General features: G+C 37.5%; 1 protein-coding gene across 1 annotated transcript in view; it reads left to right on the top strand.

Annotated features, from left to right (window-relative positions):
• Positions 1-24,495, top strand: part of LOC144967722 (uncharacterized) — a 31,486-nt gene extending 6,991 nt beyond the window's left edge. Inside the window, exons 3-7 of the mRNA XM_078905296.1 lie at positions 15,420-15,499; positions 18,917-18,973; positions 20,275-20,375; positions 22,195-22,327; positions 23,304-24,495. Coding sequence (XP_078761422.1) covers positions 15,420-15,499; positions 18,917-18,973; positions 20,275-20,375; positions 22,195-22,327; positions 23,304-24,023 — 1,091 coding nt within the window. The 3' untranslated portion in view covers positions 24,024-24,495. The remainder of the gene's footprint in view (positions 1-15,419; positions 15,500-18,916; positions 18,974-20,274; positions 20,376-22,194; positions 22,328-23,303) is intronic.
• Positions 24,496-24,907: the final 412 nt, after the last annotated feature.

Here is a 24,907-nt window from a genome sequence, read left to right as displayed (position 1 = left end):
ATATATATATATATATATATATATATATATATATATATATATATATATATATATATATATATCGTGGGAAGACCCCCCGAACCCCCCCCCCCCCTCCCCTTCAACCCTAACAAAATATACTGTAACCTGATGAAACAATGTTTGCCATCACTTTCAATATCGAAACACAGTAGGTGATAATGACGTCGGCCGGAGTCATAAACGATAACGAACTCAGTAAATTGTTTTTGAAATTAGAAAAATCACAACACATATAAAATGAAACTTATCTTAAGTAGGAATATTTATTGGACATTGCAACTATCTAATTGGAAGTCCATAATGGCTAAAAGATTAAGTAATATAATAAAAGTGCTATGAAACAACGGAAGTCCTCCCTATATTATTTGAATTATAGGGATGTGTTACGGTAAATTCTACCTGAAACAGTGCCAGATAAAATAAAAGGAAAAATATTAGAAAAAAAAAATTAGCTTTCCTCTGACTAGCAGGTTGAATTTTTGGGATTATTTCTTGCATTTCTCTCTTCCTGCTCTGTCTGACACTGTTTCATAAAGACCAAGGTGCGGCTATGTGATCTAGTGGTATGACACTCGCTTTCGGATCGGATGGTCCTGGGTTCGAGCCTCGTGCTCGGCGCATAGTTGGGTCCTTGGAAAAGGCTCTTTACTCACATTCTCTCACCGTACTCATGTGTAAAATGAGTACCTGGCCGTTAACAGCGTTGTCTTTGTCCGAAAAATTATAATATCGCCTATCAGGCGTCATGTCCCGTCCTACATGTTAAATGTTGCTGTTGACCGGGGACCCCTTGTAAATCTTTGAGCACATTTAGTGGATATTACGTTACATAAAGCCCAATTAAAAAAAAAGGTAGACTTCTATGTGGTATTTTTTTGAGCGGGTTAATGAAAAGTTTGGGCATTGTATTTGTATGTGAAAAGAAAGAAAGAAAGAACGATTTTTAAACTCCCTAACTTAGATTTTTATTCAATCTTGATATTAATACATCATTATTATTTGTTTTTTGTTTTTAAGGGTTTTACGGCGCTTGCAACACATTTAGGTTATATCAGCACCAGTAAAAAAGGAAGAAAATGGAATAGTAGAAAGTTCTAGAATTACAATTAAAGCACCCAAGAGAAATGAAGACAAAGGGGAACTGGGAACAAATAGGGATCAGATGTAGATTCCAAGAGCATACCATCGATGTACTTAGTCTGGGATCACCTATAAGTCTCACCTAGACACAAGCACAAGATCCAACAAAGAGAAATACACTCAAATGCTTACATTACAAATATAATAATATATAACAGAGAGATGATTTACAAGGAAAAAAATATCATCTCCCAAAAACAATAACTATGCATTTGACTGTTTCCCCCTCAGTAAGGCCAACATGCCGGGGCCAGGACAAAACTAAGTAATCTCATTCCAAGACAAAGACAGCAAGTTGGAAAACAGATATAGGGGGATAGAAGACACAGTAAGTACCTCCCTGCCCACTATGGGAGGTCAGAACCCCGCCCAGCATCATTATTATCGTCATATATATATATATATATATATATATATATATACATACATGCATCAATTTCATCAATTTTATTTGTTAATGATTATGAATCTGGAATACAAGAAAATGTAATTGCAACATGACATACAAATCAAATGAAATTATAATTGTCACCAGTGGGGCTCGAACCCAAGTAGTTCAGCTCAGAAGTCCAATGACTTATTGACTGAGTAATATTTATTGGGCATTGCAACTAAATGAAAGTCAACAATGGCTCAAAGCTTAAATAATGTAATAAAAGTGCTGTGAAACTAAGGAAGTCCTGCCAAGACGAATTTATTGCTCCCTGTGCGGCTATATTATGGTCTAGTTAGTGGTATGACACTCGCCTTTGGATCGAAAGGTCCTGGGTTCCAGTCTCGCTCTGAGCAGCGCAGTGTTGGGCCCTTGGAAAAGGCTCTTTACTCACATTCTCTAACCATACTCGGGTGTAAATTTAGTACCTGGCCGTTAACAGCGTTGTCTCTGTCGAAAAAACCCCGTTTAAAATCCCTCAACAGGTGTCATGTCACGAACTGCGTGTTAAGTTTTGCTGTTGGCAAGGGACCTTTTGTAAAGCGCTTTGAGCCCGTTTGGTGGATAATGCGATTTATAAAAGTTCAGAGTTTCCCAATTTCAATTTGTCACTAGTAAAATCAGTCGTACGCGAACGAGACACAATGCTCTCGTTATATCCAGAGAACGATTGCTTCATAAATCAATCCATAAACACAGAACGTAGTGTTTTTATGCACCTCCGTTGACGGTGTATCTTAACGCATCGTTTTTATACACCTCCGTCACGCATGCGCATTCCACCCAATTTCATTAGCGATATTGTGTTTCTTCATTTGGACATGGCGAAAGTTATATTGTGACATCTGTAGGATGTCTTTGTTAATAAATTTATATAAAAATATTAATAATTTAAAAAATCGAAATATAAAACCCGAAAATAGAAGTTGCATTGAAGGTAAATTAATGTTTTAGAAAGAGCTTATTAAATGTGATGAACAGTCAGGTGGCTCCGTAGCGCAGTGGACAAGCTGTCAGACTCCAACCTTGAAAGTACTGGGTTCGATTCCCATTGTTGACTTTTGTTTTTTTTTGATTTACTTTGTTTTTGTTTGCTTTTTTTTCTTTCTTTTCTTTTTCAAAAACTTTTTATCATGTTTTTAAAAATCTTCGATTTTAATTTTCTAAAATTATTTATTTATTTGAGATCAGTATTTGTGTGCCATGTTTCTTTTTACTTTTGATTTTTTTAATTATTGTTATTATTCTTTAATTTATTATCATTGTACATCGGTAATCACTAAGCAGCGTGTTAAACTACAATCTAAAACTATTTAAACCTCATGGACGTATGCAGCAACAACTTTACCATCACCGCCAACGGAGGTGCATAAAAACGGTGCGTTTTTGTACACCTCCAACGGAGGTGTATAAAAACGCCAAAACAGAATCTCCAACTTGTCAGTCTAAAGTCTAAAGTTTAAAGTCTAAAGTCTGAAGTCTTTGAGTTTGAGACCTCTGGAATGCAAGATTAATTCTTTTTAAAATCTCCCATTGGTTAAAGTGAATATAACGTTTAATGTCTGTCCCATTATATGTTAAATTTAAATAATTTAACTTTATTTTGTTAAAACGTTGATGCTTCGGTAAAAGGGCTATAGATACTCACTCACTCACTCACTCACTATCCAGTGTCGTCCATATTGACGTTGGCTGCCCGCACTTTGTGATGACAAAAGTCCGCCCATTCTCTTCGTCTGTTGACGGTATCATTAAATACTAAATCTTATAAATATGTTTATCTGGGTGATATCTCCAAATTCCGCTATATTGTTATGCCAGCTACAATTCATTGGCTTACATTTGACTGAGCCGACTTCTATCCGTCATGGACTTATTGTTTATTTGGCCAGACATCTTTAAGGGTATTTCATGTTTTAGACTTTTTGATAAGTTTGGCTCATTTTAATCGATCAATTAATAAAAGATTTAGTAGTCCCTCAGAACCATTAGGCCCATGAAGCCGAGGTTTATCCTGGTTTCTATCGCGTGAAATGGTATATAGCAATTAGTCTATCGCAAAGTACTTTTCGTCAGAACCAGCTACCAAAACAATGTTAGGTGGAAAACGGGATCAGAAAAAAAATAAGATCTCAACTGCATCCTTAGTCCCTTTGCGTGATAAGCGAGTGCTCTACCAAGTGAGTTATTTGTAATAAGCCTCGCAGTTTGAATGACGATTGTTGAAAATTGTGTGATTCAGCCACATAGTTTTTAAAATTCGAGGAGTATAGCCTCTCTCTCTCTCTCTCTCTCTCTCTCTCTCTCTCTCTCTCTCTCTCTCTCTCTCTCTCCATGTTGTTAACTATGATCATTGGTCACGGTCCTGGGCCGCCAGAATTTTGAGGCTGTCAAGATCTTGTTATGACTTTAGTATGGAGGGCACTGCTTTTTTTTTTAGTTCTTAAGAATCTCGTCTCATCTGAATTCACAAATTTTTGATATGTAGAGAGATCCTGGTTCAGGGTATTGAGTTATTGGGGCCCCTCCTAATCGATAAATTGATCAATTGTGTGGCTATGTGGTTTAGTGGTATGACACTCGCTTTCGATCGGAAGGTCCTGGGTTCGAGCCTCGCTCGGCGCATAGTTGAGTCATTGGAAAAGGCACTTTACTCACATTCTCTCACCGTACTCAGATGTAAAATGAGTACCTGGCCGTTAACAGCGTTGTCTTTGTCCGAAAAATTGTAATATCGCCTAACAGGCGTCATGTCCCGTCCTACATGTTAAATGTTGCTGTTCGTCAGGGACCCCTTGTAAAGCGCTTTGAGCACATTTAGTGGATATTGCGCTAAATAAAGCTAAAAAAAGATCAATGCTCAGAGTTTTAAGTTTTCTGACAAAATGAAGACATTTTTAAAACCTTGTTGAGAGTAGGACAGAACAACGATCGGCAACTACACAACACTTGTGTTTTGTACATGATTCATCATCTTAATTCATCTATCATCGCCGTCTACGCAACACTAGCGTCCTGTACAGGTGATAGTGATAGGCTCAGCTGTATGATTTATAGTAGTCATGTTGAAAGTCTGGTTCTTTTATGTAGGTATGCAACACACTAGTAAGTAGTCTTACGTTTTAAGATCTAAAATCTGACGTGAAGATGGAATACCTTTAACATCTTTCAATGCCCCCTTCTCTCTCTCTCTCTCTCTCTCTCTCTCTCTCTCTCTCTCTCTCTCTCTCTCTCTCTTTCTCATTTTATATTTTTCTCACCTTTCTCTTTCCATTTTTGGGGTATCTTTCTGTCTCGCTATCTCTCTTCATCTCTCTCTCTATCTCTTTCTTTCTCTCTCTATCTCCTTTTCTCATCTCTCTCTTTCTCTCACTCTTTCTTTCTTTCTTTCTCTCTTTCTTCGCTCTCCCTCTATCTCTTCCTCTCTTTTATCTCTATTTCTCTGTACCTCTCTCCATTTTATTTGCTTGTGAGTCGAGTTCTCTACCAACTGAGTTGTCGGAGACCCTGATGAGATTATAAAAAAATAACAATAAAACACAAAACAAAACAAAACAGAGGTAGGTAGGAATAAAAATAAAAGTAAAAAATTTGAGGATCAGACAGAATGATTTGTTATTAACATTTCACAATGATCTAGTGGTGCGGATTAAATCTTGTGAATCGGCGGTTAGAATCCTCGATTAAAACCCATTTTCTAATGCATTTTGCACAATTTTTTCTTTTTCTGTCCGATATGAACTTTATAATAAGGTCCCCCTAGCGTAAAGCAATTTTGTTTTGTCCATAAATTGATTGACAAGCTCCATTTCTCGTCCTAAGAGGAGGAGGAGGAGGAGGTTAGAGGAGGAGGTGGAAGAAGAAGAAGAAGAAGAAGAAGAAGAAGAAGAAGAAGAAGAAGAAGAAGAAGAAGAAGAAGAAGAAGAAGAAGAAGAAGAAGAAGAAGAAGAAGAAGAAGAAGAAGAAGAAGAAGAAGAAAAAGAAGAAATGCTACACATAAAAATGCATCCACATGTTTTATGTATCTAGCAGCACATTTCTAACACCGTGACATATAAATTGCATGACAAAGTCTCATGAATGTCAATATCATACACAGTCAAGTGACACAGTAACATGGGAGACACTTTTACTGTCTTTGAGACACTTTAAATAATGCGACTTGTATGTGGCAGGGCGCTGCACTCCCTCGCCGCTGTTTCGAAATGTCTCTTGTTCTCATATAAATATATTGTGTGTATATTCTGATTTCTACGAATATAATATAATGCAAATATTGCTGATTGAAGCTCGAAAAAACAATAATATAAAGGATTTATAGCTTCAATTCAAAATTCAAAGACAGATGATATGGAAGTTTCGGGTTTCCCCTTTGTCAACAATAACACGTGAAATTGACACTAAAGACGAAAGAGAGGTGAGAGTGTGGGGTTGTTAAGACAAATGATATTTATAACTGAAAAATGGTATCTTGGATAAAAGTTTCATAGAGCATGTCAATGTTTTTAAAGCATATTAGCTCGTAAAACGATACGATTCAATACGATACGATAAATTGGATTTTCGATTCCATTTATTCGGAAGGACATCCCATTTTACATTGCTTTATAACACAACTGCGATCGAAATTTGCTATGGTTACACTGACCACATTTTCTTTTCCTCATTGGCCAAGACTTTGACAGATTATATCGATAGTATAAGATGGCTTCGAACTTGTCAATAAGTTGTCAATAACTTTCTTTTATTTACACAAAAGCCTTTATTATACAAGGATTCAATAATTCAATCCTCAAGTCCATTGAGTCCGGAGTCCTTCTCAGTTTCAGTGGCGTAAAACATGATTTCCTCTCTTTTTGCTCTCTATTGTATTTTATCTGTCATGATTTCTTTGGCTTATATATCAACCTTTGTTTTCCTTGTATATATTTAGAAGGAGACATGATGGGCATCGTAATACCGATAACCGCTAAACAAAAATGTAACACGATTCTTTGGTTATCAAGCATCAGTGAGGACAATTGGATTCTCTCTCACTCTCTCTCTCTCTCTCTCTCTCTCTCTCTCTCTCTCTCTCCTTCTCTCTCAAACACACATAAACAAACGCACACACACACTTTCTCTCTCTCTCTCTCTCTCTCTCTCTCACTCTCTCTCTCTCTCACACACACACACACACATATATATAATATATATATATATATATATATATATATATATATATATATATATATAATGTCACTTCCAACATTGCAAACAAAGCGAGGTGGTCCTGTCCACCCAGTAGCTGGGTCTGTTAGATCTGGCGATCGTTGCGATAGACTGGCGTCCTATCCAAAGGGTAGCAAGCAATTGCGATTGTCTGTTTCACGCTATAGGAAACGGGATAAACTCCGGCTCCCTGAGCCTAATGGCTCTGAAGGAGGAAGGTGGTCTCTGTAACCAGGGGTGGCGGAGGGGAGCGAAGGGGAAGGTGATTAGTGTTGACAACAAATGTTTGATAGATTATGAATATGAACTCACGGAATTCAAAATATATAATTTATTTATAGTTGTTTATTTTTTAAAATAGAATCACAAAAACGTCGCTCTTGATCCATATTATTCATAAGAAAAGGTGTGCGCTATTTTAAGTAGTGCTAATTTCATTCGTTGGTCGTCTAACCTATATACATAATCCAATCAATCAGTTTTCAATGATTTATGTTGTGTCGAAAAAAAACAAAATTCAAAACAGATTGATTGGTCACCTGGTCCTCCAGGTTGGGGGTTGTCGAAGGGTTAACTTCCCTTTCCGTAAAACTCAAACCGTTATTAGCTTGGGCGACCGAAGAATTTCTGCAATGGCAGAATTTATGAAGGATACAGAGAAGTGATAAGACATGGAACGATATAAAAAAAGTTAGCTCAGGATAGAGAAGGATGGAAATTGTTTGTCTGTGGCCTATACCCTGACCCAGGGTGAAAAGGGCAATGATGATGATGATGATATTGTGTCGAAACCAAGTGGCACGGTGTCTTGTCTTGTGACAAAGTCAAGCGATATTGATTGTGATCAGTGACAGCGTATGTGACAAAGACGGCAAGGTTCTGGTCACGTCATTGTGCCCTCAGGTTTGGCCTTTTACTCCCACTACCTCCTTCGACTCCGGTATGAATGAGCTCCTGACCATAGGCAATAGTAGGAGGGCTAATAAAATGGAGACCTTACATGCAACATGTACTTTTATGAAATAAAAATCCGTTTCCATATTTGTGACCCACCGTATCAAAGCGGTATTATGTCGGGATCCACTCGGTAAGGGAAATTGAATTCATAGCCACAAATATCAAACTTGGGTTTCATTTCTGTACGTTACGCTGGAGTATAAAGACTATTTCTTGCATTGCAAAAACTTCTAAGCTCCAATTTCTCATCATTCTATCTCTAAATTCACTTTTTGGGGTCTGAATCATCCCGACATAATACCGTTTTGAGACGGAGGGTCACATTTACTACTATCTAGCTGGGATAATGAATGCAGCATTGTACCGCACTCTGGAAAAAAAATCAAACCATATCTAAAAATTTGGCCAGAATACTTGTCCTTCAAATATCGCGGACTTCTAACCTATAGATAGTACTCGCTTGGCTAAGAAGCGCACAACATTGCCATCCGGAAGTATAACGGACCAACACACAAAACTGTATAACCATGAACTTTTATAGTCTGGTTAATACAGTTTAGTGAGAATTACTCATAAAAGCGGATATAAAAAAAAAAAACAAAAAACAAAAAAGAAGACAACAAAAACAAAAAAAAAGACAACAAAAAAAAAACCCCCCCAAACCCCCCCCCCCCAAAAAAAAAAAAAAAAACAATAACAAAGACCGAGTTACGTCAACTTCATTCTATAGACTTTGTTATGGAAAATGAGAAGTTACCCGAACAGAGCCTCAATCACATTATGTCGATGTAGGTAGCGGAAGTAGGTAGAGGGAAGAGAGAGAGAGAGAGAGAAAGTAATATGGTGGAGGCTGTGCAGTCTAAATTTAGTGTTGTGAAACAAATATTATAAATAATGCTTATATAATCATCAATGGACTTTGTGTTATATGTGTAGTCATATTGTTGTACATGAACTAAAGTTAATTCTCTTCATTCTGGTGCCGAAACGCGGGAGGACTTTTAGATTCTCAGTTTATTTAAAGTGTCAGTGCGACAAAAGAGTTTGTGTATAATCTTAATATGGCTACGCAGTCCCATTCACCGGACCGTGCAGTGTTGCAAAAACGACGTATAGCATCAAGAGGCTGGCTGACCAGAGCCATTGATAGATTAAAAACATGTATTGAAGCAATTGATAAAGGTAAAGAAGACATAGAACAATGTATGAATGAAGTGATAAAAAGATGTGATTCGCTTCATATAGTTCAAGAACAGTTTGAAATGACGTTGGATTCGAGTGAATTGATGGCTGACGTGGATGAAGCTGAAGAATATGTCAGCCAATCAAACGCCATTATTGCTGTGGCCCGGCGAAAACTCAATGAATTCACTACGCCGATTCAGGGCCCAACCAGCTCCCTATCAAACTCATCATCATCGTTGGGGCTCTGTCAAGGTGGGGCCACCCCACAACTTCCTAAAATAGAAATATCAAAATTCAGCGGCGACTTCGCAGAATGGCCTTCGTTTTGTGATAGATTTTCAGCGATAATTGACAAAACAACGTTACCAGAAGTTGCCAAGTTTAGCTACCTGCAGGCTTCTCTTGTTGGAGAAGCAAAAACGGCGATTGAGGGCCTTGCTCTTACTGACGAAAATTACAGAATTGCCATGGACATCTTAAAAGACCGTTTTGGACGAAAAGAACGCATCATTTTTGGACATGTGCAAAATTTGCTAACAGTCGATTTTCATAGTGCAAAAAACATCAAAGCCTTATGGGTCGTCTTTACAAAACTTCAGATCAACATCAGAAGCCTCGAAAACATGGGCGTGGACGGCACAAATTATGGACTGGTGCTCACACCGCTTATCGTCAGTCGCTTACCTCCGGACATCAGACTCATGTGAGCAAGGAAAAGTCACAAAAAGAAAGGAGATTTAGCGTTCCTTATGGACTTCTTACACAACGAAATCGAGAATCGTGAACGTTCACAGAGCTTTGTACCTGTACCTACATTACAGAATCATCGTGAATGCAAAGCAAATCCAAACTTTCGTTCTACCGCCTCAGCCCTTACGTTGTCATCAGGAAATGACTTTTTGTGTTCATTCTGTGGTGGAAAACATGGCAATAGCAAATGTAGGAAAGTTTTTACCATGAAGACAGAACATGTTAAGGATAAGATCAAAGAGAATAATCTTTGTTGGGTTTGCTTCACAAAAGGTCATGTTGCGAAAAGGTGCTACTCAAAATGTAAAATTTGTGGCCATAAACATAATGAGAGGTTTTGTAGTAACGGGCAAATGAAAACAGAATCGGGCAATACAAATTTCAACTCCAGTTTTGCTCAAACTGAAAATCCCGAAAGTATCAATGTTGCCTTTTGTCGAAGCAAACTTACAAACAAAAACACTGTGTTACAAACAATGAAGATTAATATGAAGGGTGTCTCTTTGACAGTTTTGTTCGACAGTGGATCAGATAGAAGTTTCATCTCGAGCAGAGCTGTCAAAAGAATAAAACCTTCCTTTTATGGCAGAGAAAGCTTGAATGTGTCTGCCTTTGAGTCAGATAAACCTTCAGAAAAGGCATTGAGAAATGTTTATGCTGTGAGATTTGATTTGCCCTGTGAAGGGAAAGAAACCTTATTACTTACAGAGGTTAAGGTCATTTGCGCAGCAATGTTTAGGCCGGCAATTCCCATGGATGTATTATCACACTTTCAGGAGTGTACATTCTCAGAAGATATCCATTGTGATAAAAACGTAAGCATTGATATCTTGATTGGTCAGGATTATTATTGGAAACTCATCAAGACAGATTCTTGCGTGTGTAGTCTTTCTGGCTTGTTGCCCAAGAAACTGTCTTAGGACCATGGGTCCTCTCTGGTGCATATTCGAACCCGAGTAACAAAGCACTCGACTCCTGCAGACAACTGCTCTGCTTGACAGACATTCCACAATCTGACTTTAGAAAATTGTGGGATCTTGAATACTTAGAATGCTGTCATGATAAGAATGCACCATATGAATCTAAAGTTATGAAAGAGTTTGCAAAAAGGATTGAGTATGTAGACAATAGGTATCAAGTGGCTCTACCTTGGGTAGAATCAAAGAAGCCGCAATTGCAGTGCAATGCGTCTCAAGCTAGGCAGAGACTTGATAATCTTGAGAGAAAGTTATCAAGAGATAAAATACTGAAAAAGGGATATGATGATGTTTTTAGGAAAATGGAGGCAGACAGCATCATTGAGGAGGTGCCCTTGAATGAAGGTCAGAACATGAAAAATTCAAAATTCTATTTGCCTCACAGACCAGTTGTTAAGATGTCCAGCCTTTCAACTAAGATACGCCCTGTATTTGATGCTTCCGCCTCCGGACCAAACACTATCTCTTTAAATGACTGTATGGAAACAGGCCCAAACCTGTTACCTCTGTTGAGCGATGTGCTCATGCGATTTAGAAGACATAAAGTAGCCTTATGCTCCGACATAGAGAAGGCTTTTCTCCAGATTAGTGTCAGACCAGAAGATTGTGATGTACATCGGTTTTTTCTGGCAGATTGACAACATAGTTCGCGCTATGCGCATAACAAGAGTCCCGTTTGGAAACAAAGCCAGTCCATTTCTCCTGAATGCCACCATTCGTCATCACCTGTCACAGTATCCAGCCACCAAGGCCATCAAAGAATTGTCTGAGAACATGTATTGCGATGATTGGCTCTCGGGAGGCGACAGTGTGGACGAGGTTATAAATCTCATGTCTGAAGCTTCAAAAGTCATGAGTGAAGCTGGTATGAAGTTATGCAAATGGTCTTCCAATAATTCAGATGTTGCAGAAAATATTCATAGACATTTCGAAAACAAAAGCTTAGAAAATGACTCTGTCAAAGTTCTCGGAATGCGTTGGAGTCCAGTCGAAGACACTTTCACCTTTGATGGAATCTTGGTTCCAGAGGATGTGTTAGTTACAAAACGGTTGATTTTGAGTTGCATAGCCAAGACATTTGATCCACTTGGGCTTATCTCCCCTATTATCATGTCTGTCAAAATATTGTTTCAAGAAGTGTGGAAGTTGGGACTTGATTGGGATGAGCAAGTTGAGGTCGAGTTGAGAAAACGATTTTTGGCATGGGCTGGAGATTTGCTTAGGTTGCGAGAGTTATCGATTCCAAGATGTTTTGTTTCTCTCACGTGGAAAGAGAAACAATCTATGGAACTTCATTGTTTTTGTGATAGTTCTCTCAAGGGTTATGGTGCTGTGATCTATTTGAAAGTTCTTGAAGTTGATGGTTCAATCTCTATTTCTTTGTTGTTGTCAAAGGCTAGAGTTAGTCCTTTAAAGCCTGTCACTCTTCCAAGACTGGAATTGCTAGGAGCCGTTGTTGGTGCTAAACTTCTCCGATCTGTTGTCAATAGTTTACAGCTCCTAGACAGTGTGAAGTACTTTTGTTGGACTGATTCGTCTGTGGTGCTGCAGTGGATCCGTAGTGAGCCGACTCGGTGGAAAATGTTTGTGTGCAACCGTGTAGCTCAAATACAAGAGCTTACTGCACCTGAGTCATGGCATCATTGTATAGGGAAAGAGAACCCAGCCGATTGTTTAACCAGAGGGTTGTCAGCTGAGGAAATTCTGAACAAACCGTTGTGGTTTCAAGGTCCACCGTGGCTCAAAGGTCCTAATAATGAAATGGACGAAGTCAATGAGGGTAGCCATGTGGTAAGTGAGGAATCAGCAACCACTAGTGTCACAGTGTGCGCAGCTAAAGCTGATTCAGTATTGGATTTTACACGGTGGGGAGATTTCTCTAAGTCTATTAGAATAATTGGTTGGATTTTCCGATTCATAAATAATTCAAGAAGAAGAAGAAATTTTATGGAAACGACACATCATAAGTTGTGTGTTGATGAACTTGAGTTTGCAAAATTGAAGTTGTTGGTGTACATACAAAGTTTACATTTCGCTGAAGAAATCGAGTGTCTTGAAAATAATAAGCAGGTTAAAAGAACGTCGGTCTTGTATAAAATGAATCCCTTTCTTGACAAACAAGGACTGATGAAGATGAGAGGTCGGCTTCAATTTTCTGATCTTACCTTGAATGAAAAATTTCCTATCATTCTGCCAAAGTGTCATTTGACCTTGTTATTAGTGCGCAGAGAACACATAGCGTTAAAACATGCAGGAGTGTCACAAGTTATGGCATCTTTGAGAAATCAGTTTTGGCTAATAGGTCTAAGGTCTTTGACAAAAAGGGTTAAGCGGAAGTGCGTTCGTTGTCAACGATTCGATTCTCAACAATGTTCACAATCAATTTCTCCCTTACCCAGGAGCGCCTGGTTCGTGCCGATCCCTTTAGTATTACTGGTGTTGACTATGCAGGTCCTTTATTCACTGTGGATGCTGTAGGGAAGAAATTCTATATCTTACTCTTTACGTGTTGTGAGGTTAGAGCAGTTCACATTGAACTTTGGAAGTTTGTCATTGAGTGATTTTCTACTCGCGTTCAGACGTTTTGTTGCGAGACGAGGAATGCCCTCTAAAATACTATTTGACAACGCGAAGACATTTCAAGCGGCGGCAAGACATATTGCTGATCGTTATACCGATGACGGTCCTAAGTGGTCATTTAACGCTCCTAGAGCTCCTTGGAGAGGTGGGGTTTGGGAAAGACTAGTGCGTTCAGTAAAGCAATCTTTAAAAAAGACAATTGGAAATTGGAGTTTGAGTAGAGTAGAGCTGGAAACTGTCTTGTTCGAAATAGAGTCTTGCATAAATGGCAGACCCCTGACTTATGTCTCTGATGACCCTGAGTGCAATGAGGCATTGTCACCTGCTCATTTTCTGCTTGGGCGTCATGATAGCCATAAGCCAGCGGTGGAAACAACAGAGCCAATTGCTAGTGGAGCTATGGCAAGAGAAGCTTCGTTACAGATTAAAAGGCAATTAAATAAATTCTGGGATCTCTGGCACAAGGAGTACATTCGAAACCTGCCCTCTTTCAGGTCTTCACCTAAGGGTTCTCCGGTTAAGATAGGTTCTCTAGTTTTACTCAGAGAAGATAACAGTCCAAGGCTGCGATGGCCTTTAGCTCGAGTTGTTCGTCTTTTACCTGGGCGAGATGGTTGTGTCAGAACTATTGAGATCAGAACTGCTAATGGCAAGTTTGTACGACCAGTGCAGAGGGTCCATGCTCTCGAATTGGAAAATGAACAGTATCCTGTTGAAGAATATATTTCTTCATGTGATGATAAAGTTGATGAAAACTCAAAGCAAGACAGTGATAACAGATTGAAGCATTCACAAACATCTGTTACCACTAAATGTGGCGATGATAGGTCGCCGCAGAAAACTCAGTCTGTTGTTGTTTCGAGAGCTGGTCGCATTATTAAACCTCCAGCTCGTTTACAGATAAAATGAATTAGGTCTAAGATTGTTTAAATAAGGTTGACTGTATTTTAAGCATTTATCGTTTTCATTATCACATTTAATTTTGAAATTTTCGTATATTTTATTAATATTTTACTGTTAACAAGTATTATTACCATGTGTCTATCAGTAAACTTGCCAGAATATTTTACGAATTTTACGCCAAAGTGGCAACCCAGATTATTTAGACTTGAAAGTTATAAGGTACAGATAGTACATATATATGTTGATATTGTACACCATATGCATGCATTCTTTATAATGATAATAATATTTTTCATATACAATGCCTATTCCGGGCCCTTTGGAATGTTAAAAGACCAAATTTAATCATATACCCACTTGTCCCCTGTACAACGGTCCGTTTGTAAAAGTTGTAAGTGAGGCGGAACGGGTAGAGCTGATGGCTTTGTGATAAGTCCCTGATCATAGGTTCGGATGATTGTATGCTTAAGTACCGATGGAGGCGCTTGCCATGTGTATTCATGACGGCTAGCATGTCCTAATAAAGTCATATCACAGACAGACTTAAATGCAAAGATGTCAACTTAAATAGCCATCCTATTTAAATTGTTGAAAGTGGAATAACTTTAAACGTTAAAAGATTTTGTTTCAATATAATATATAATGTCTATATATTCATTTTAGCTTGGAGATAATTAAAGATTGAGGCAAACGTTTATAGTTCACTGGGATTTCCCTTTTATTTATCTATTTTTTTGTTTTTAAATGATGTTTAATTCTCCTTCTAAGTCTCACAAAAACCAGTTACTCATAATTTTGACCATTATAATTGCCCGGAACTTTACTATTGTTATTGTTTTAAAAATGGAATTGATTTATTATTAAGAGTTAGAGCTAACACATTTTTGTAGGCAATTCGTTAAATTTGTATTCAACACATGTATTCCCTCATAACAATTTATCTTATTTGTTGAAGATATTACTTCAAGGTGGGGGAGTAATGTTATGGAAAATGAGAAGTTACCCGAACAGAGCCTCAATCACATTATGTCGATGTAGGTAGCGGAAGTAGGTAGAGGGAAGAGAGAGAGAGAGAAAGTAATATGGTGGAGGCTGTGCAGTCTAAATTTAGTGTTGTGAAACAAATATTATAAATAAAGCTTATATAATCATCAATGGACTTTGTGTTATATGTGTAGTCATATTGTTGTACATGAACTAAAGTTAATTCTCTTCAGACTTATCAAATTATTTTGATTTTTTTTCACACTTTTATATTCCAGGTGCCCTGGCTGTTATAGCCATTGTATTTCTGGCCAATTTTCGTCAGGATGTTGAAGATCTTTGGTTATCCTGCATTCCTGTAAGTTCCAAAAAAATCATATTTTACTATTTGGTTAAGTGATATTAGAATATATATGTCAGTGCATGACATAATCAGTCGGAAGGTGAAAATTTTGGATTTGCATTTTCTGAAAGAATATGCTCCCCATGGCATTTTAATCTTTATTTGAAATAAATCGGGTAATTTTTCATGAAGTTATGGTCAGATGTATGGGAAAGGTATCCAGCAACTTTTCTCAAATTTGGTACTTTTTCAAATGACTAGATGTAAAAAAAAATATTTAGAAGTGAAATTAAGCCTTGATATTTCCCGAAGATGTACAAAAAGGGTTGATTTAATCATTTATGACAAGAACTAATTTTTGATCAAAAGGGACCTTCTAACTAAACTTGGCAAGATCTCAGTTCAAACCTTTTCACCATCCGACTGATTATGTCATTCAATGTAACATATAATACATTTACCTATTTCCAACAATGTTCAATTCACTCACCAACGTTGATTGTGTTTCTGCACATCATAAAAAATAATTTTGTTTCATGCAAGGCTAAACAAAAGTAGTCCTTCAGAGCCTCTGAGTCCAGAAAGCCGGTGTTTATCCAGGTTTCTAAAGCGTGAAACGGACAATAGCAATTGCTTGCTATCCTTTTGAAAAGGACTATCCGTCAAATCTAACAGACTCAGCTACCCATTCAGTGCTGGGTGGACAGGGGGAGGGGGCCCCGTCAGAAAAAGCTCCATCTTGGTCCCTTTGCGTGTGAAGCGAATGCTCCTATAAAACGTTTAAAAATGTTATGGAAATCCAGAATGTCGCCTTTGCTTTTTACAAGGTTTGGCTGCGTTTATTTTGAGAAAAATATTATATAAATGGCTCCGGTCAATAAATAGATTTACGACATGGGCATCTGTTATCTTTAAAGGCCCAAGTGAGAAGGAAACTCCCCTATTTGACAAAACAACATTTTGGGGGTACTTTTGGCCAGTAATCATTAGATCAATTCACAAAAGGAATATTTGGAAGTCAACCAGCCTCAGTATCAAAAAAAAAAAGTTAGACGGGTCTAAACATTTTAAGAATAATGTCCTCAGTGTACTGGTGCGGCTTTGTGGTCTAGTGGTATGGCACTCACTTTCGGACCGGAAGGTCCTGGGTTAGAGCCTCACTCAGCGTATAGTTGAGCCCTCGGAAAAGGCTCTATACTCACTTTCTTTCACCGTATTAGGGTGTAAAATGAGTCCCTGGCCGTTAACAGCGTTTTCTCTGTCCAAAAAAATTGTAATATCGCCTAAAAGGCGTCATGTCCCGTCCTACATGTTAAGTGTAGCTATTGGCCAGAGACCCCTTATAAAGCGCTTTGAGCACGTTTAGTTGATGGATATAGCGCTATATAAATGCTCTAAAATGCTCTAGATCAGGATGTTGGAAGACAAAATACAACAGAGCACAGTTTAGTAATAAGTCCAGGCTTCGAGTCCCGCTTTGAGCGGCGCAAAGTTGAGTCATTGTTTGAGGTTATTTACTCACATTCTCTCACCGCACTTATGTGTAACATGAGTAGGTGGTACATATTGCCTTAGAGGCTTCATGGCTCGTCTTACATGTAAAGTGTTGCTGTTGGCTGGAGATCCCTTGTAAATCGCTTTGAGCACGTTTAGTGGGTATTGCTCTATATAAATGCTCAAGATGTTTGTTAGTTTCCTCCGTGATGAAATACGGCTAAAGCTCTGAAGGATGCAAGATGATACACCTCGGTATTCACATTATCCATAATCTATGTCACCCGAATCAAAACTTGCTTCTCTGTCATCTAAGTACCAATGTACTTCTGAAAACCATAAAGGTCAGACTTATCTTCCATTATTTTCTGGTAGGTTCTGTTCCATCACCACTGACCTTTTCTTATCAATCGGATCACCCCCCTGGGGCACCCTACCCACTACCCACGCCAAGTTAACGTTTCATTCATACTGCAACCACCATTGAGTACAGACGATACAAGTTATTTTGCATTGTATTTTATTTGTTTTCCACGTTAATTTGTGTATGGTTGTGCTGACGAAGGGTTTGTACCAGAAACATTAATTGTCTATTTTGTTCCCATACGAAGCCTCTCCATTTTTACTTTCTTGTTAGTATTTTACGATCACCGGCTTCAGGCAGCCCCCACCGTTTTCCACTCAGCCTTATTGAAGCTCTGATAATAATAATAATAATAATGGTATAGATTTATAGTGCGCCAAACATCCCTTCATCAGGAGGGCTCTGGGCGCATAACATAGATTAATTTAACCATGAAGCCCTAACACAGTACACGAACAACGCTAATTATACACATAATCAAAAGAAAGCCTGTCGGAATAAGAATGTCTTCAATCGACGCTTGAATTCCTCTAGTGAAGACGAAGAACGTATCTCTAGTGGTAATAAATTCCACAACCTTGGACCAGAATGCTGAAAGGCGCGTTCACCAGCCTTCACTCGACAGCGGGGTGTTTTCAATTTGAGGTCGTTCGTTGATCGAAGCGATCGCTGTGGGTTATACCGTTCAACGAGGTTTGAGAGATATGCTGGTGACGAGCCCTCCAGGCATTTGAAAACGATAGTTGAAGATTTATATTTAATCCGCTGGTCCACTGGCAGCCAATGCAGCTGCTGTAGTAATTCGGGAGCTGCAGTTTTTCTGTCTTTCTGTAGTACAACGCGGGCTGCCATGTTCTGTATTTTCTGGAGTTTGTTTATTTTGTCCTTTGTGAGACCAACAAACAGTGCATTGCAGTAGTCCATTTTCGGGAATATCAAAGATGTTACCAATTTGTTGCAAGTTTCCCTATTAATAAATGGTCTGATTGTTCTGATATTTCTTAGAATGCAGATAGCACTTGTTCTCACATTGTTAATATGTTTGTTCATAGACAGATCACTCTCTAAGGTGATGCCGAGATTTTTTGCTGATGTTGTGAGTTGTATTTTGTCATTATCGTTGATTGTCAGTGCCAGTGTAGATGGATCTGTCTTATTATTTGAACTAGCAATGAATAAGGCTTCGGTCTTGTCTGATGGGATTAAAATTGACATCTAAAACAAGAATGGAAACTTAGAAAAAATATCCTTTGCCTTTTAACCAGCAGACCTATAATTTTACAACATAATACACCGTCCGTGGGGATTGTTATTTTCAAATTATGGTCTGTCTGTGGAGCATGTCGACTTCAATAGGGAAAATTGCACGTACGTAAAATTTGCAAAATACGACTTCTTTTTAACGCTTAGAGTCTGGTGTCTCGGAGTTATAGCGCTATATAAGTTTTCAGCATTATTATTATAATTATTATTATTATTATATCAGCAGTCTTTTCTTCTTCTTCTTCTCATCTCTTGGTGCACCAGACCAATATAATTATGCTAACTGTATTTCTACTTTTAATATTCCCCAGTTGTGTTTCACATTCGTCACTGGTGTGGCGGTGGCGTACAGGAAACAGATGGCAGATGTAAGTGAATTTTTGTGTGATACATTCGTTGTAAAAAATGGGTAAAATGTGTTATAATGCGTAGATGATTTTATTAAATGATAAGGAAATGCTAATTGTGACCAACGGTCTCAAAAGGGTATTATGTCGGAATGAATCGCATCCTGCAAAGTGAATTCGGGAATTAAATAATTAAAACACGAATTTGTAGTTTTGAGTAGTACTAAAAATTGTATTTATTCTCGGCCGAATAGAAGAGAAATAAGTCGATACATCTTTGTGTGGCTATAGATAGAATGAAGTCGACGTCACTCGGGTTTTGTTATTGTTTTTGCCATCCGCGTTTATGAATAATTCTTACTAAACTGTATTAACCAGACTATAAACGTTTAAGGTTACACATAGTTTTTGTGTTGGTCCGTTTTATTTCTTGATGGCAATGTTGTGAGCTTCTTAGTCAAGCGCATAATATATCTATAAAATTAAATTTTCAGCATTTAGTTCATCCCGACATAATACCGCTTTCAAACGGTGAGTTGCGAATTGTTCACATACGTGTCTTCAAACCCATGTAATCGAAAGGAAATAAGAAATAATTTGATATTAATTTGTCGGAAATGGGTGGCAAGAGAATAACATCATTACATGTTTTGTTTTGTTTTTAGAACACAATAATATAAGTGCGAATGATAAATATAAATTCTAAAAGAGCAAAGGATCCAATTAGAAATAGTATATCCCTGAGAGACTTATAGAAAATATGTTTAATTTTAGAATATCTACTTTAATTAATCAATTTAGGATTTAGAGACAAGTCTCCAGTTAGAGTCGCGAGAATTGGACGCATTACCATCAGCTTGTCCTCCTCTTTACCTCCTCTCATTATAGACCTTGGAGTTACCACATGGAAGTGACTGTTGACAATTGATTTACAAAGATCTGATGAAATCCCACTTGGTTGCAATAATTTACAATTGCTTATACAAATGTTGCTTTACACTTGTTGATGAATTGTTGACTTCCGATAGGGAATGAGATTAGCGGAAGTGTAGAGTCCCTTGATTGGACGTCACCTTACAGAGAGAACGTCAGAATGGTTTTGCGTATGCGTCGCTCTCGTCCTCGCTTTCGGTGAAGTGTCTCATGCCCCACAACCAACATGATGTTCTCTCTCTAATAACTTTTCGCTCGTGACTTCCAATCAAGGGACGCTACCCTTCTGCTAATCTCATTCCCTATAAAATAAATAAAAAACGTTACCAGATAATCTGTCGTCTAAAGGCATCGTTACCTTGTTACACATCTTTTTTTCTATTCTTCAGGTCGGAGTCCATATAGCTCTGGCTGTGACAACGTTGCTGGCTGGGGGCGCCGGGTATGGTCTGTCCGTGGAGCATGTCTACTTCAACAGGGAAAATTGCACGTACGTATAATTTGCAAAATACGACTAATACTACGTGTCTACGGTCAAACCATAAATTTATATAAAACCAACAAATTTAGGCCACAAGACGTGCATGGAATTTCTCTTCCCAGTAAACGCTATTAGTTATGTTATTATGGAATAAGAAGACGAGTAATTTTTAACAATCTTGAAATAACATTTGCAACGTACTACGTAACTATCGGGCGTAAGGAGAAGTTCTTGATTTTCATTTGTGCTCACAAAAAGTCGTTCTTTGAGCAATAGCTATGGTAAAATTCAAACTATAGTAAAAAATAATTTACCCAACTTCCCCGTATTATGAAATGAGCTGGCTAAAAATTGACATGCATACAATACAATTGAAGATCTGACAACCGAATACAATAATGGACTCGTGTCGTGGTGACATTCTTGTAGTGGAGATTATTTGCGTTGTTTGAGATTATTTTCATTACAACGATGAGTCTATAACAATTTGTTGGGATATCAGATCTGCAGATGTCGCTCAAAATGCTATAATGCATAAGATATTGCTATTATGGAAAAAAATGTAAATGTTGGTGCTCGAAGCTCAAAGAAATAAATAACAACGTGGAATCGAATGTACGCTTCAATTTAATATACGAATACAGATCAAATGGACGTTTCGGGGTTTCCCTTTATCAACAAAACAGGACGCAAAATATTCTCCATTACAAAATTGTTAACACGACTCGAGCCCATTATTGCGTTCAATTATCAGATCTGCAAATATTATGCGCATGTCCTGTTTTGTTGATAAATGGGAAACCCGAAACGTCCTTATTATCTGTTTTCGTATATCAAATTGAAGCTTGCATTCAATTTTACAGTGTTATTTATTTTGGAAGTAAAGCAAGCAATAAATTCAGGAATTGAATAAGCCACGTACATAATTACCAAATCATTTGACTGAGTAACCTGAAAAATAAACTCCAACCAAGTTCATACGTGCCTGCTTGAATGAATAAAAATTATAACGAGTTTGTCTTCCGGTGTATTAATGACCAAACTTTCCTTTTAAACAAGTTGCTTTGAACCAAAGAACCTTAAGGAATTAAGTTATTGGAACTAACAGTCGTAGTTCTACGGATTTTTTTTTTTTGCTGTCGTCGGTAGGTCTGTAAATTATACGGCATCTCCAAGTACAGCCTAAACCAGAATAGTATAACTAACTGCCTGTTTAGCTTCTTGTTTTCATCTTTAGTGGTCTCAAATGCTGTGGTGCAAAACAAACAAATCATACCCTTTGAAACCAACGTGTTCTTATTTGCATGTCTGATAATTTAAATTGCTATTATCTCATAATTTCACTGGAAATACTCTTAAACAAACGTAAAGTATTGTCTTTACAACTTTAAATCTAGCCCAAAATGTGTATTCGGATATCAGACCTGCAAAGATGTGCATCTGGGTACTGTAGCGACTCTGGGTTAGACTACGTTAATTCAATTAATTATGATCAATCATATGGAAAATTTAAAACAAATAGATACATAATACGACCATCCAGGACAGAGTTATTTCAGTAACTAACTTAACACAAAAACAACGTCTTACAATGTTTCTAAGTAACAAAAAGTGCTACTACGTTCACGTAGTCACCATTCACACTCACATGCAAAACATACACAACACAAAATGCGTACCGCTAGAAAGAACCCAAACATAATTAAACACAGCCGAACAATTACATTCGCACACATCCAAATCACTCCAATATATTACAAGACATGTTACAGGTACAAACCAAATAAAATAGAATAAAACCATTTATGTATCGTTTTATCATTTTCAGAGTGGCAGAGGGCTACCATGGTGATTGCAACAGAGAGATTCTGACCAGCATCTACTTCTTTGCTGGTGCTGTAGCTTCTGGTTTTGCAGTCTTTGGGTTTCTTGCTTCTCTGTGCGCATGCTCCAATGCAATGGTAAGGCTTCAGATATTACCCCCCCCCCCCGCGGGTCATTTGGCACAGTTCATCCTCGTTTAATCAGACATTGGATAATCGTACACTCTTATACATATAAACATTTATATAGATCATTTCCCCAAAGATACCATGCTCAATGAACTTTAGAATGTTTAATTCATTGCCTAAGTAAACTGCATGAAACCAAATGTTGATCTCATACGGTACATGTTTCCTGCAATACGTCTTTTGTGTATCAGCACTCTTACAATTGAACTTCAAAAAGACGAGTTTCCAATCACACCTGAGTCTATACTCACCTTAGCAGTATTTTTCTTTCTTAAATAATTCTCCGCTTAAACGAGTATTTTGCTTAATCGACTCTTCTATTTAGATTTTGGGCGATTTGTGGTTAATCACGGTTAACTGTATCCTGCTGAAATGAATCAGCCGCAATGAATTTATTTCAAAGTTAAAATGATTTAACTTTTTTTTCTTTTGAAACGTGGAAAAAAACGTTAACTTTTTTTTTATATAGCACAACATTTGTTTACTTTACTTAAAGAGATTTACACGCAGGGATGCCAAATAGCCGTGTGTGTGGCCAAAATTTACCAAAATTGGTTCTAAGAGAATCTAATGTAAATTATGTTTTACTTTTTTAATTCATATTTTTTATTCTTTAAATAATAAGAATGTTTTCTCAAGTCTAGTCGATTTTTAAATGTCAAAATCGACGTGTTTTTCAAGGGGGTGTTGGAAGTGTTTGGCTCGTGAGGTTCCATTTAATTCCTAACTGAATCCAGTGGAGTAACGTGTTTAAAGTGCCGTACAGAACAACACAACTTCAGGGCCAGTCGTTTTTCTATCATTTTCACCTATTCAGTCACGTACCACGCTCAGATCTGAAAATGGGCCGTTTATACTTTCATATACGCCAAATACGATGTTCATATTTAATTAATTTTTTTTTAAATGTTTGTCCCATGAACAGAGTCGACGGCGCACACGGGAAAAATACAGGCTGATGCGTCTAGAATACGAGGAGAATATCAGAAAAGTAGAAGTCCGGGACCAGCAGAGAAAACTGGGGCAGTCTGCATTCGCGCCCCCAGCAACAACGCACACTCCCAACGGAACGTTCGACAAACCTGCACAGCCTCCAACAATGAACGGTGTCAACGGAATAGATAACACTCAAAAAACACCAGTTCACACAACAGTCCAAAGTTTAACTGGACCAGATAAAAAGCTACCCTCCGTCCAAACACAAATCATTGAAGAGCAACCGGAAATGATTGATGAACTGCCTGAAATTACGGAACAGCAGCTGCCAGAAGTTGAAAAAAAGCAACCAGAAGTCGTCAAAGAACAACAACAAGTCGTCAAAGATCAACCGGAAGTCGTAAAACAAGCACCGGAAATATTGAAAGATGTACCGAGGATCAATACCACTACGATCATTGTGCGAGAGATTCCAGCGGAGAAGAAGCAAACGGGTGGTGGAGTAGACCGAGGAACGCAAGTAGATCCCTTAGACCACGTGGTTGAACCAGCCACGAAAGACGTTGGCGTCTCGCCATATCAGGAGGAGGAGGATGATGATGTTAAACCAGTAAGTATCAATCAAGTCCCAGCCGCGTCAACGGATGAGAACGTGAAAGTTCAAAATTCGGAAAATGAAAAGGCGGCCAAAGTGATGACCCATTTGTGAATATAAAAATATTGCTGTTGTTGTGGTAAGGAAGATACAATGTATTCATAATTTATTTCATAATTTGATGCGATATCTATTTTTCACAATATCATATCTACTATAATTTTTTTTCGTACGATAAAAATTATATAAGTATTAATTTATTCTATGTAAATATTTTGTATAATCAAGTTGTAACAAGGGCGTTTTAAAGTAGTGTTGGTGTGTAAGCGTCATTAGATCCTTTAGCAAATTCACAAACGAGTTGAGACAAAGCTAAATTCAAATTAAATCATGAAGAGTAATATGAAAATGAATGCAAGTCTCCCTCGAAAATCTCTCAAAGGGTTTTCCTGAAAGGATCTAAAAGAAAAGTAATAAGGGAAATCCCTTATATCAATTTGATATTTTTATCATTAAGTAATATTCAGTACACTGTAGTCTGTATGTTAAACATGCTATACCCCCGTGTATAATTATTAGACCAAGATTTTACCTCATGAATTAGTATCTATTATTGTTATAATGTATATGTTTATATATATATATATATATATATATATATATATATATATATATATATATATATATATATAATACATAATGGAGGTTAGTAACGTTTAATACAAAGAGAGCTGGTATGAAATAAATACTTGAAATAGTAGTGAATATGGATATTGTGTTCGTTGTCTCAATGCAACAAGAGTAAATAAAAGAACGATTTTGAAAGTTGCTGTTTTAAGACTGATTTATCTATTGTTGTAATAGCGTATTTTATTGTTATTATTATTTATATTAATTGATATACTATACTATGAAATACATACAGGTGGTAGAATGGAACGGGTTTTTATTGAGATAATGTATTTTTTAAGCCGATGCGTTTGCGTGTTGCATGTGTA

Source organism: Berghia stephanieae, chromosome 3 (assembly GCF_034508935.2).
Source record: "Berghia stephanieae isolate SIO BIC M18660-M18661 chromosome 3, UCSD_Bste_1.3, whole genome shotgun sequence".
In the NCBI taxonomy this organism is placed as follows: domain Eukaryota; kingdom Metazoa; phylum Mollusca; class Gastropoda; order Nudibranchia; family Aeolidiidae; genus Berghia; species Berghia stephanieae.
Note: the sequence above shows the minus strand (reverse complement) of the source record. Positions and strands in the feature narration are given on the sequence as shown.